The 13,578-nt window shown below is 41.4% G+C and overlaps 2 protein-coding genes across 3 annotated transcripts in view; both read left to right on the forward strand.

Annotated features, from left to right (window-relative positions):
• The window catches only part of TIMELESS (timeless circadian regulator), a 39,220-nt gene extending 33,160 nt beyond the window's left edge, over window positions 1-6,060 (forward strand). For both annotated transcript variants that reach the window (XM_072135023.1, XM_072135024.1), the window contains exons 29-33: window positions 181-244; window positions 1,023-1,087; window positions 3,811-3,868; window positions 5,229-5,296; window positions 5,666-6,060. In XM_072135023.1, coding sequence (XP_071991124.1) covers window positions 181-244; window positions 1,023-1,087; window positions 3,811-3,868; window positions 5,229-5,296; window positions 5,666-5,769 — 359 coding nt within the window. In that variant the 3' untranslated portion in view covers window positions 5,770-6,060. The remainder of the gene's footprint in view (window positions 1-180; window positions 245-1,022; window positions 1,088-3,810; window positions 3,869-5,228; window positions 5,297-5,665) is intronic.
• A 2,499-nt stretch (window positions 6,061-8,559) lies between these two features.
• On the forward strand, window positions 8,560-13,202 carry APOF (apolipoprotein F). The gene is made up of 2 exons (XM_072135028.1): window positions 8,560-8,762; window positions 10,957-13,202. The coding sequence occupies exon 2, from the start codon at window positions 10,959-10,961 to the stop codon at window positions 11,985-11,987; it is 1,029 nt and encodes a 342-aa protein (XP_071991129.1). The 5' UTR covers window positions 8,560-8,762; window positions 10,957-10,958; the 3' UTR covers window positions 11,988-13,202.
• Window positions 13,203-13,578: the final 376 nt, after the last annotated feature.

The following is a 13,578-nucleotide window of genomic DNA, read 5'->3' on the forward strand; positions in this document are numbered from 1 at the left end:
AACTAATCCACAGTCCATAGTTTGCAGATCGAGTGTGGTTTGCTCACACACACACACGTAAAGACTGAAGTTTTGCGGCTCGGGTAGAAGGCTCACAGCCTTGTGTATAACCCCCCCCAAAAATGTTTGTGCGCATGAGATAATACTCTGAGACACCCATGGACATTTTCCTAATTGCAGAGTCGGAGGAAGGAAGCCCACAGCTTGATAATTTGTCTTCATCATCTGAAAGGCCAAGTGATAGGTAAAAATGTAATACTTTCAATAGCAACAGCGATTTTTACATTTTTCAGATTCAAGGTGAAGGTGACGGATAAGAAAAGGACTGAATAACAAAATTACTAAAGGGAACTTGTCCCGTGGGTTTAAACACACAAACCACCACCATCCTGTTACCAGGCACCCGCACTGAAAAATATAGGACATGTCCTATATTTGGGTGGATTTGCCGCTCGTCTTCCAAGCGGAGTGGTTAAGGAGCACTTGTTCCCCCTTCCCTTCCACCCAGCGCTGTGCTTGCCCGGGATTTGGTCTGAATGTAGCCTTCTAGCTCAGGTCTTTAGAAGACAGACAACTCCGCTAGTGATCTTCTTTTTTTTTTTTTTTTTTTCTTTTAATCTTGGGTTCTACAGAGGGCAACATTTTTCTCGTTAAAAGTTGAAGACAACCCGATGGGTTGTTCCTATAGGCTTTCAGTGAACAGAAGAAATGGACAAAGTCTAGGTAACTTCACACTTCACCCCTGTGCTTAAAGTGAACAGGTTAGGAGTTAGACCCACAAAATCTCACCAACCTATTATCTAAAGGGTAAGGATCGCAAGGACATCCTTCTATATTCTACATTTAAATAAAGTGTTCAGAGATGTTTCTCTATTTAATGTTGATTCTCTGGGTTAAAGAAAATCGTGCAGTCAGATTACGGCCCCCATTATGGTTACGTTCCTACAGTCAGGTGATTGTAGATTTTCATTTATTTATTAGTTTTTGTATATATATTTTTTTTTTCTTTTTCAATTGCTCAGGAAACCAAAGCAATCAAAAAGGAGCCGAATTGTTGATAGTGATGAGGAAGAAGAAAAGGAAGATGGTTTGTATCTGATCCTGGTTACAATATATTGCCACTTTATTTTTTTATGGCAGTGATGGCAAACCTTTTAAAGACTGGGTGCCCAAACTGTAACCAAAATCCACTTATTTACCGCGAGGTGCCAACATTGCATTTTAAGCAGTAACTTATTGCTACCTGTTCTTCAACATCTTTCAATCAGATCAGTCCCCCTGAGGCCACCAATACAGTTGAAGGAAGAAGGGCAAATTCAGACTCTCGTCGTAGCTTCTCTCCAGGGTCTCTCTGTACAAGAAGAATGGTGGGTCTAGTAGAATGACCTATAAAGATAATGCTGTTCTATCAATATCTTATCACTTTTCCTGCAGTTCCAAACAGCCATTGAAGTGTCGCTGTAGCACTGAGTGTAGCACTGAGAGCAGCATCTCTTAAGTTGCCTGGGACTGCAGGAAGATTTGGTAAATTTGGTCCTGTTTGGTGAACTGTCCTGGGGTGATGGCCTGAGTGCCCATAGAAACAGCTCTGAGTGCCACCACTGGCACAGGTGCCAAAGGTTTGCCACCACTGTGTTATGGGAATTATGGAAGACTGTATATTTTTAGGCAGAGTATTTGTTAAATGAACACTTCCTAGAAATAAACTAAACTAGAAATATACACTCACTGGCCACTTTATTTACGTACACCATGCTAGTAACGGGTTGGACCCCCTTTTGCCTTCAGAACTGCCTCAATTCTTCGTGGCATAGATTCAACAAGGTGCTGGAAGCATTCCTCAGAGATTTTGGTCCATATTGACATGATGGCATCACACAGTTGCCGCAGATTTGTCGGCTGCACATCCATGATGCGAATCTCCCACTCCACCACATCCCAAAGATGCTCTATTGGATTGAGATCTGGTGACTGTGGAGGCCATTTGAGTACAGTGAACTCATTGTCATGTTCAAGAAACCAGTCTGAGATGATTCCAGCTTTATGACATGGCGCATTATCCTGCTGAAAGTAGCCATCAGATGTTGGGTACATTGTGGTCATAAAGGGATGGACATGGTCAGCAACAATACTCAGGTAGGCTGTGGCGTTGCAACGATGCTCAATTGGTACCAAGGGGCCCAAAGAGTGCCAAGAAAATATTCCCCACACCATGACACCACCACCACCACCACCAGCCTGAACCGTCGATACAAGGCAGGATGGATCCATGCTTTCATGTTGTTGACGCCAAATTCTGACCCTACCATCTGAATGTCGCAGCAGAAATCGAGACTCATCAGACCAGGCAACATTTTTCCAATCGTCTACTGTCCAATTTCGATGAGCTTGTGCAAATTGTAGCCTCAGTTTCCTGTTCTTAGCTGAAAGGAGTGGCACCCGGTGTGGTCTTCTGCTGCTGTAGCCCATCTGCCTCAAAGTTCGACGTACTGTGCATTCAGAGATGCTCTTCTGCCTACCTTGGTTGTAACGGGTGGCGATTTGAGTCACTGTTGCCTTTCTATCAGCTCGAACCAGTCTGCCCATTCTCCTCTGACCCATGGCATCAACAAGGCATTTCCGCCCACAGAACTGCCGCTCACTGGATGTTTTTTCTTTTTCGGACCATTCTCTGTAAACCCTAGAGATGGTTGTGCGTGAAAATCCCAGTAGATCAGCAGTTTCTGAAATACTCAGACCAGCCCTTCTGGCACCAACAACCATGCCACGTTCAAAGGCACTCAAATCACCTTTCTTCCCCATATGCTCGGTTTGAACTGCAGGAGATTGTCTTGACCATGTCTACATGCCTAAATGCACTGAGTTACCGCCATGTGATTGGCTGATTAGAAATTAAGTGTTAACGAGCAGTTGGACAGGTGTACCTAATAAAGTGGACGGTGAGTGTAGTTGCACACTGACTTACAGGGTTGTAGTAATCCTGCACAGAACCCTATGGTAACAATTCTTATCTGCTCAATCTTTCATGTTGTAGACATGGAACAGGTTAAAGATGGCATTGCTGTTGCTGCAGACAGTTGTCTTACAGCCAGACACAGGACACTAAGGTGTAGGACATGGAAGAGCTCATAAAAACTCAGAGAATATTTCTCTGTTTCTTAGTTTGAATTGCAATAGAAGACAATACTGCTGGAAATGGGAACATAGGTTGAACTTGATGGACTTAAAGGGGTTACCTGACTGTTTTAAAAATTCTGCAGGCGGGCTGGGGAGGGAATTTTTTGGCCTACTATAGTGGAGAACCTATTGCCATCTCTATGGACACCTCGGCACAGGTTGCGTGACTCAAGGCATCCTCCTACAGTTCTGGGTAGCCCAGGATGTACTGAGTTCGGCACTATTTTAAAGCAATACCTCCCGGTACTGTAGGAGGAGCAATGAGGGAAAAAAAGGACTGGATTATCATTGGAGCTCTTGTTCCTGGGCCCTTGATCAACTACATTGATGTCCTCAAGATGCCTATATGATTGAAAGCTGTGGCAGAGCAGGGATAAATGCGTTCCTTTTTAAATTGCCATCACTCTTTGATAAATAAGTGGCTTTTTGGCTTTAGTTTAGGCACTTTTCGGACTCTATGGTTCACCATCACTGCTATTCCGATTTGCTCTGGTTTCCTTTGAAAAATTTGTAGGACTGCCCCTATATCAGACATTTACTCCACCATCAGTCCTGCACTGCCACCTATACCTTTTGTATTCATGTAATAACCTTTTCCTTATTTGTAGTTATTAACCTGGTTTAATATTTTAGATGCTGCAGAAATGGAGGAGCAGAACCCAGATATTTCTTCAGAAATGAATAGTGAGAGGTAATTTCTAATTGTGTGCACCGCTTTCTTTTGTGTGTTGTTTTTTTTTTTTGTCGATTTTCTTGTAACTATGGAGGGTTGTGTAAGAGAATCTAGAATATACAGAAGGAAAGCCTTGTTAGTCAGCTCTAACCTTCACTTGAATGTGATGTATACATATACTGAAGCATTTTCCTTCTTATAACTACCATTCTCAGTCTGTGGGACCAGGCCGACACACAGCTCGTTTTTGCTACGAAATGTACACCATTCTGTGCAGGTCGCTACACTCCAATCGTATCACAAAAAAACGCATTGTGAATATAGTCGAACTACAATTTCATAACGATCTTTACTAAATTTCCATATGCCATTCACCCTTTTGAGAACAAACAAAACTGATGCCCATCATTTCTGTTCTGAAGCTACTTGTCAGAAATCTTTTTCCTGAGCAACTTTTGTGTCTTTGCCCTAAAGCTGGGTCAATTACAAACTGCCCTAATTTCCCATGATGCTTGTTGTTCTCTCATGAAGTAACTTAGCAGTAAATACAGTGAGATTCCTACAAGTAAACCCACTGAGTATTAAATAGTGGGTACTAAAAGTTTACAGATCCCTTTAAATTTTTAAGTCTTCGTTTAACTGCAACCAATAATGAGCAAAAAAAATAAAAAATTTTGATCTTGCCAATTGGCTGCAATGAAACGGAGTGAAAAATGTTTTCTGTATTTACTAGACTATATGCCTGGCAGCTTTCATCACATAGTGGAGCATCAAATAAATAGTAGAAAGTAGCAGTAAAACTGTTACATGCATTGCATAGTCTGTGTGAGTACTGAGGTTGAACAGGTTTCCCTGCAGTGAAGATGTCAGAGAGCAGAGGCAAGGGAGAAAGTTGTTGCAGATGAGTGATGAGTCTATGAAACAACTTGAGGTGCAGAGCAAGTCAGAAAAATCTCTACAAATTCACAGACTGGGAATTAAGAGACTGATGGAGAATCCAGGAGACTTCAGCATCCACAGATATACACAGACCCAAGGCTCTTTTGCAAGTTACATGCAGAGAGCATCACATGAACTCCCCATCCCTCCAGAGTGAGCAGGGAGAAGCCCTTCCCCAAGCAATTAGTCTGTACTATTTCTTGGGCAAACAAAGTACAGTTTTGTAGATGTAAGCAGCACAGCCAGGAGATACCGTCATTGCAGGGACAGGCTGAGGAGGATCGCAAAGAAACTGCTGAACATAGGTAATGAAAGGCAAATCAACAGCTATTGATTTGTGAAAGTAAAAATCAAATTTGCGCTGTCTGTCAGCTTTATTTATATTGCCATGTAGTTTGGTGCATAAATCTGAAAAAACTATTTTTGCCTTTCTGTGTAGGCCAAAGGTAGCCACAAAAAGAAACCGACTGGCAGACAGTGATGATGAGGAGCCAAGGAATGACCAAGGTTTGTTGAGTCAAAATTATACTGTGCATTAATGTTGCAACAACTGTACAAACCTTAGACAATCTCCATCTCCAGTCAAAGATATTGCTGAATTTCTTTCATTGGTGCTAAAATTAGATGGCTTCACTTTGCCATGGTCATCTGTGCGTAGTCATAACATGCCTGTGTGCCAGAGTAATCCTCTAAGGAACTCCATAAACACTTGACAGAGGTTAGAAGTGAAAATGAGTAATGGGTGCTTGCAGTAACATATGGAGCTATAACTTGTAGGGGTTTGATCTACATAAAAGGACTTTTGTTGGTAGGTCTTAAAACATTCTATTTTTCTTACCTTCTAATTTTATTAATAAGTATTTTTTAAACATCCAGATGAACAGCCAAGTGAATCAGGGGCAGCTACAGATTCAGAAGATGAAGACCTTCAGCCAACTAAGAAAAAGCGCCTTCGCATTGAGGATGAGGATGATGACTAATTTTTGGCATTGTTACAGCAATTTTTAGCAAATGTTAACTGATTGTACAATCTTTTTCTATATGATCAAGTTACATTGGCCTCAAGTTTTACATTTTTATGGATGCTCGTCTGATAAAATTGAGAATTGTTATATCTTAAATGATTGTAAGAAAACGCCAACTAGAAGTCTTTATAAAAATAAATTATGCTTTGCAAATGCCATATAAGAATGTTCTGTGTTTTAAAGTCACATTTTCTGAGTTAGGTTAAATGTTTAGTGGATGTGAAAATAAAATTGTGTTGTAAATAAGGTTACAGATCTGTAAATAATTTATAATTCTACAACTGTATTGCAGTATATTTCTAGTATCTGGAAGCCCACTTCAGGAACTTCAGTAAATAAAAAGGTGCATAAATAGTAATGGAGCCCCATTGAGGTGCATGTTTCTGCCTTACTAATAATCTGTAGCCTCGGGCACATGACCATGTACTAGCATTAAATATTGCAGCACTCCAGGAAGTCTGATGATTTTGTACAATGTTCAGAAGCTAAATGAAGGTATAGATCAGGGGTGGCGAACCTATGGCACGGGTGCCAGAGGCGGCACTCTGAACCCTTTCTGTGGGCACCCAGGCCATCACCCCAGAATGAAGTTCGCCAGAGAGAACTCAAAGAATCTGCCTGTAGAATATTCCTACAATGATGGATGAATTTTCCTCCCTCCTTTCAACTGGGTTGGTGTCCTTTGGAGGCTGAAGGATTGAAAGTTGTCAATGAACAAAGAGAAATACATTACTGCTTAAATTGCTGCGTTGGCACTTTGCAATAAATAAGTGGCTTTTGGTTGAAGTTTGGGCACTGAGGCTCTAAAAGGTTCGCCATCACTGGTATAGATAAACCCTGTACTCTGGTAATCTAAGAACATTGTCAGCACAGAGGAATCATGAAGCGTCCGTTCAACTAGTGCCCATCCACACTGCTAAATCTTACACTGACCACCCTAGAGAGTAATGGGGACAAATATCACAATAAAATTGCAAAAAAAATTATCTTTATTATGTTATCATCTTTAGGGGATTAAAATTTGAGAACTTTCTTTCATGAGCAAACCCCTTCGCTCCGCGTTGTGGATATTGACTCAGAAGCAGAGCCCATGCATGAGGTCGGCTGTATGTGACAGCAGAGTCCCTGCACAAATAGCCAAAATCGCGATAGTCGTGGTCCCGGCTGTTTTAAACCTTTTGGTGACCGCAGCACTTACCCACCTCTTCCCCAGAGCGATCGTCACTCTCGGGATTGAACGGTGGTGCTCATCGTCTCCATGGCAACACTGGTCCAACAAAGGACCCCATGGCTGCTGAGTCTGACTGCCTGCTAGGACCTGAGCAGTCCAGGTATCGCCCTATGCATGTGCATAAGCTGACTGGTATAATACACTACCATACATCATATATGAATATATAAAACCAGGTCTACAGCTATTGCAAAGGTTCTGGCCTGAGCTACTCCACATAAATTTCTCTACATGTGACTTCTGTACCAGGTTTCTGGTTAATTGCTACAGCAGTCACTTGCAAAGCAGCTCAACGCACACAGCAGAATGCTCTACAGACTAAGGGCTTATTCAGACAGGTGTGTCAGCTGCGCATCTCTGAAAAATGCGGATGTGTGATGTCTGTGTGCGTACCGTATAGTATTCGCGTACAGATTTCATCAGTGTGTGTGTTTTTTTTTTTTTGTTTGTTTGTTTTTTTCTGCAGATTCATTGACTTCTAAGGTCGGTAGTCTGCATGTGTGATAAAAAAAAATCCATGAAAAAAACGGATGTGTGAACAGACCCATAGGAATCAATGGGTAAGTATGCCATCCGCAAAAAAAAAAAAAAGATGGCTTACAAACCTCAAACGTCTGTCTGAACGAGCCCTAAGGGTGATGCCACACATGGTGTTTTGAATCTGTTTTTGGCACGTTTTTAAGCAAAAAGCATGCGTTTTGCTTAAAAACAGGCCAAAAACGGGTTCAAAACGCCATGTGTGGCATCACCCAAAGGCTGGTGATGCAGACTGACCTCTGTGCATAATATTGATATATGATGCATGGAGTTCTTGTTTACCTGATATGTAGCAGAGCTGTCCGTACTGTGTTGGTGCTCCTACATATTGGGGGAAACAAGAACTCCATGCATCATATACAGGCGGTCCCCTAGTTACAAACGGACCACTGGATATTGGTAATTTATTGTACTTTAGTCCTAGGCTACAATAAACAGCTGTAACAGTTATCACAGGTGTCTGTAATGAAGCTTTAGTGTTAATCCTGGTTCTTATGACAACCCAACATTTTTAAAATCCAATTGTCACAGAGACCAAAAAAAAATTACTGGCTGGGATTACAATGATAAAATATAAAGTTCCGACTTGCATACAAATTCAACTTAAGAACAAACCTACAGACCCTATCTTGTATGTAACCCGGGGACTGTCTGTATAAATATTATGCAGAGTTCACTCCACAGCAGTGTGATCAGTCGGTGGCACTTCTCACATTTGTGATTGTGAACTGATGTGAAACAAAAGTAAATTAAGAATATTTTAATTGTTTAATAGACCAGGTATAATTTTCATCAGCAACTATACTGATGACCTCCCAAAAATATCTATTATTACTGATTAACTGTGGCATCAATAGTCTGTTTATTCCCTGGAATACATATTTTATAAGTGCAAACTATTGACCATTAAAACCTTAAAAATATATTGTACTTTCATGCATATTCCAGGTCCAAAAATGCCTTGCTACAGCTGACCTCCTGCAAAACTGCTTACTTAGCTGCCAAAACCTTTGTGAGGGAATGTCAAGGTTTGACATTACTGACATCTTACATGTTTACCAAAGTACGGTAACACTCCTGGGACTTTATACAGTGGGTGGAAAGCTGGCCTACAGGTCACTAGTCATTATTGGCTACAGAGTATCACACAGGATCTCCCAACCAAGGCACCAAACGTAAAGTAAGTAAGACATATATACATTTATATGTATTTTATTCATTTACATATAGTACAATGCTGTTCTGAACATGTAAACCTATAAAGCCTGTAAAAATATGCCAGAACTAACTATAAGAATTAAAATTTAATATTTAAAAATAACCTCGTCACCCTCTGCCCAGTAATGTTGTGTTAGGAGGGTTGCTGAACAGTTTAGAAGCTCCAAGTCAAGTCTTATAGAGCAGGAGGAGCTGAACAGATTGATCTATAAGTCTGAGGAAAAAGATCCAGAATAATTTGTATTTCCTACTATTTGTATATGTGTCAGATAGGACTATACCCCATTAGTAGTTCACATCATCACAAGAGCAGACATTCAAATGTAGAAATGACAATAAATACTCAATATTTACCCACAAGGATATGTCAGTCTGTACAGCTATTCTTGCTCTATAACAGGCTTGCTGCAGCTCCTTCCCTAAAAATTAACTATTTTCAAACAGTTTTTATGCTGTTTTCTAGAAGACGCTCTATGCATCACAATAAGTCTGCTGTAGACTATTATAATCTAGAGCAGTGAAGGCGAACCTTTTAGAGACCGAGTGCCCAAACCGCAACCCTTAGTGCCAACACAGCAATTCTAGCATTAACTTTTTAAAATCTTCTTGCTCCGTGCTGTAGCACAGCTTTCAACGGTCCTGAGGACACCAATATCGTTGACAGGAGGAGGGAAAATTCAGATTGCCATTGGAGCTTCCCTTGACAACCCACTGAAGAGGAAGAATTGTGGGGCCAACAGCAGGAGTTTCAATGGCTCCAATGAAAATCCGACCATGTCCACATCTATTCTTCCTGCAGTCTCACTTTAAAATAACGCTGAGTATGTCACAGTCCTGTAGGAGGATCTCTTAAGTCCTGTTTTATTCTGTGCTGGGGAAACAGCCTGAGTGCCCAATGAGAGGGCTCAGAGTGCCACCTTTGGCACCCGTGCCATAGGTTCGCCCCCACTGATCTAGAGCCATGAGGCTGCTGTAAAGTATATCACTATTCTGGTTGACAGAGCAGAGGGTGAATGGCAGCTAACGTATTCTTGTACAAACATACACGCATGTATATACTTTTTTTTTTTTAATTTAAATCTACCATTCATGAAAAAAAAGAAAATAGAAAATGATTGATCCATTCCATTTAATGAGACAATGCATTAAGCTACAGAGCAACCCCTCCCCAATGTCCCAGATTCATCCCGGGCAGCAGGAGGTATATAAAGGAATGGTGAAAAAAGAAGCCATCTGCTTAGCTACACCCCTGCAGATGTACTGACCCCATCAATCCTGCTGACGGGAGCTGCTGAAGCACAATGAGGAGAGGTGAGTATCAGATTTGTGGGGTAGTGTGGGGTTTGTTGAAAAAGCAGGTAAATAATGGGGCATTATAAATCAGGGGTGCTACAAGAAAGGATGCAATATAAGTGAGTGGTATGGAGGGGGGGGGGGGGTACTTTAAGGACCAAAAAAGGGGCATTGTTAGTGAGGCTATGGGAAGGCTCGTAAGTCAGGGATAAATTAAGAAAAGAAAGGAGGCTTCATTAGTTGGTAGGTCACATTAGGGGGCAATATAATGAGGACCACAAGGAAGCATTATACAGTGTGGTGGCCGCAGTAAGTGGAAATGTGGGCTGTCACAGAACCAGGCATTATACTATGGGGTGGTCACTAATGGAGACATTATATATTGTGTGAACCTGAAAATGAGATATTTTACTTTGTGGGCATACTGGGTTTAGGACCTAAACATTTTCCACAAGTTGTATACCTTATTCCAAAAGTTGGGTGGTTTGCTTACATTATAAATTTCTTATACATAGATAATAGGAAACAAACCATGGAATGCATAGGGGGATATGTATCAGAGCTGGTGAGAATGGAGGGGCATGAAGCGGGTGGGATTGGTGCAGAATATTCCTGCCCCTTGCACTCACTATAGCCTGCGACAGTCCAAGCTCAACAGTCGCTGGTTAAAAGCACAAATCTATGACAAGCGGGACCTGGCTTAGAATTGTATATGTTTCACACATATAATAAACAATCCCCATAAATTCCATGTATGTTATTGGTAAATGAAAGCACTTACATTTATTTCTCCTGTTTTTTTTTACACCTTGCTTTATGTGTATTATGTTATCACACATCTGCCGTCTTTATTTTCATTTCAGATATGGAGCTCACGTTTCATTTTGTGATTTTATTCTTGTTACATCCCATGGTGTACAGCCGACCTTATGTCACAGCTGGCACGCTAAAAAATGGCATTGAAGCCACTGACACTATGGAAAGACTTCTATCTGCAGAAGACTTCTCCTGGGCCACAGGAAACCAGACATGTCACCAACTCCTGAAGGATTGTAAAGAGTTTCTTGGCTTTCTCGCTCCATCTTCATCCTGGATTCTTAAACCTTCTCTGGCGCTGGGCTTTTTGCAGGTCGGATGTTTAACAGAACAGGATCCTTTCTTTTTGGAGCTAATTCAAGATGAGGCTTCAAGTAAAATGTTTCTTATTATGGCAAAGCAGTTAAAAACATCTAGTTACCAAACTATAAACTCTCACAAAAACCAACAACATATTTGGAAGCTTGATCTACTAAGATTCAATTTGGAGTCTCTTTCCATGCATGGTATGCCCCCAGCACATCACATACATTGCTCTCGGATCCGACAGGAGGAGCAGAACTTTCTTTTAAATGGTAGTACTCTAGGGCTTCATTCATCCCTGCAGCATGCTAGGCACCATTGTATTAGCTTAGGCTCGGTTTGTGCTGGTATATCTTCTGATAACATGGGGCAGTTTAAAAGTGTAGCGAAGGCTGGTGGGTATATAATACCACATGCTGGGTCAAAGCTATGGCTGCACCACTGCATTGGTAGACACCTAAGGAGGCGTTCTGCTGACCCCGAGTGTCAAAGCGATAAAGAATTGCGCATCCATAATGTCATGCAATGGATTCCAGTGGTCAGTGGATATTACAGTGCTGGGAGTGCTGTTTATTATGCCACACAAGGATGCACTGCTTATGCAGAAGACAGAGCCATTGAAGCTTCAGTTAGCATAGGTTATGACGCCTTATTTGGTGCCGCTGATGGAATATCTGGGGCAATAGGCTTAGGATTAGGTGTGGCTGTGAAACCTGCATTAGAATCTGGTGTAAAATCGGCTATAGGCTACTTTAAAACAAAATTGTCAGGTTAAACATTCTAGTTATTGACAGCCTTTTTTATGTGAGTGTGTCTAGAGACCTAGTTGTCCATCATTGAATAGATTTGCCCATAGAGTTATTAAAGTGAACCTATCACCAGGAATGTGATTTTTAGCTGGTGACAGGTTCCAAAAGCCTATTCTGTGCTGATTTTTAAAATGTCTTTGTCAGCATTCTGAATCGTTTTAGTAGTTTATATTAGTTTGATTTACATTACCTGGCTCCTGCCAGCAGAGTGTGGCGAGCTGCGGAAGTGCAGCGGCAGCCTATATCTCCTCATACATTTTTCCTTTCTTCCACAAGATCCCCCTCCCTGCTCAACTAACATGACAGAAAGTGGAGAGGGGGACTCTGGGACTAACATCACAATGCTGGCAGGGAGCCAGGTAATGGGAATTCAACTTACATAAACTGCTGAAACGATTCATAATGCTGAAAAAGGCATTTTTAAAATCAGCATAGCATAGGCCAGTGATGGCGAACCTTTTAGAGGCTGAGTGCCCAAATTTCAACCAAAAGCTGCTTATTTTTTGCAAAGTGCCATCACAGCAACTTAAGCAGTAATTTATTTCTGTTTGTTCTTTGACAATTTTCAATCGTTCAGTCTCCTAAAGACACTAACGCAGTTGATAGGAGGAGGGCAAATTCATCTATCATTGTAGGAAGATTCTGCAGGAAGATTCTTTGAGTCCTGTCTGGTGAACTTCATTCTGGGCATAGGTTCGCCACCACTGGCATAGGCTATTAGAACCTGTCACCAGCTAAAAATGACATTTCTGATGACAGGTTCCCTTTAAGACAAAAATAGTCAGGTTTTTTTTTTTTTTTTTAATTATCTAAGACTTAAGAGTCCAACGGTATAGATCTGTCTAAAAGCACACGTGTATGCAGATACAGGCTACATATACTAAATTTAGTAATAGAACTTCAGACATAAAGCCAGATGTGTATATTGTATAGATGTAACCACGCTATGGTTTGAGACCCGTGAAGGCTGTACGGTAGTCTAGAATTATTATTTCTGCTCTGTTAATGGGGCTAAAAATAATTGATACATATGTAAATAAGACTAGCCACGGAGAATGGGACTTAGTTTGTGTAACATGAAAAATCCACGCATCGAAAATACATGAAATAACACAAAAGGAAAAGAGATGTGCATTTGGATCAAATGGTAACTTTATTAAATAATACAATTGTTAAAAACATTGTTGCCTTCCCATCTTCTTATTGATGCTGCAGCGCCAACGTCTTATTCTGGGGGCTCAGAGGCAGCAGATAGGATTGAGTGCAGCCCGGTGCTGGGATCTACATGGAGGTAGACGGGAGGAAGAAGAGAGGGGTCCTGCCGTCCTCTCCACCTCCCCCTACAGCTGTGTGTGACCCTCCGTGCTGTGCTGGACGTACAGTATAACAGATGCTGCCGCACATGCTTTATAGGTCAGTGTACACAGACTGCAGGTGACACTGTGCAGGTGATCACTACACGCCGCCTCAGGCTCAAAAACGTCATTGACCCCGGGCACAAGCCACGCCCACAGCATGACACAAAACCTGGGAAATAGGAATGAAACCTACACAAGC

Source organism: Engystomops pustulosus, chromosome 2 (genome assembly GCF_040894005.1).
Source record: "Engystomops pustulosus chromosome 2, aEngPut4.maternal, whole genome shotgun sequence".
NCBI lineage: Eukaryota > Metazoa > Chordata > Amphibia > Anura > Leptodactylidae > Engystomops > Engystomops pustulosus.

Coding starts and splice junctions, on each gene's coding strand:
- APOF (XM_072135028.1), top strand. CDS start 10,959: ATGGAGCTCACGTTTCATTTTGTGATTTTATTCTTGTTACATCCCATG.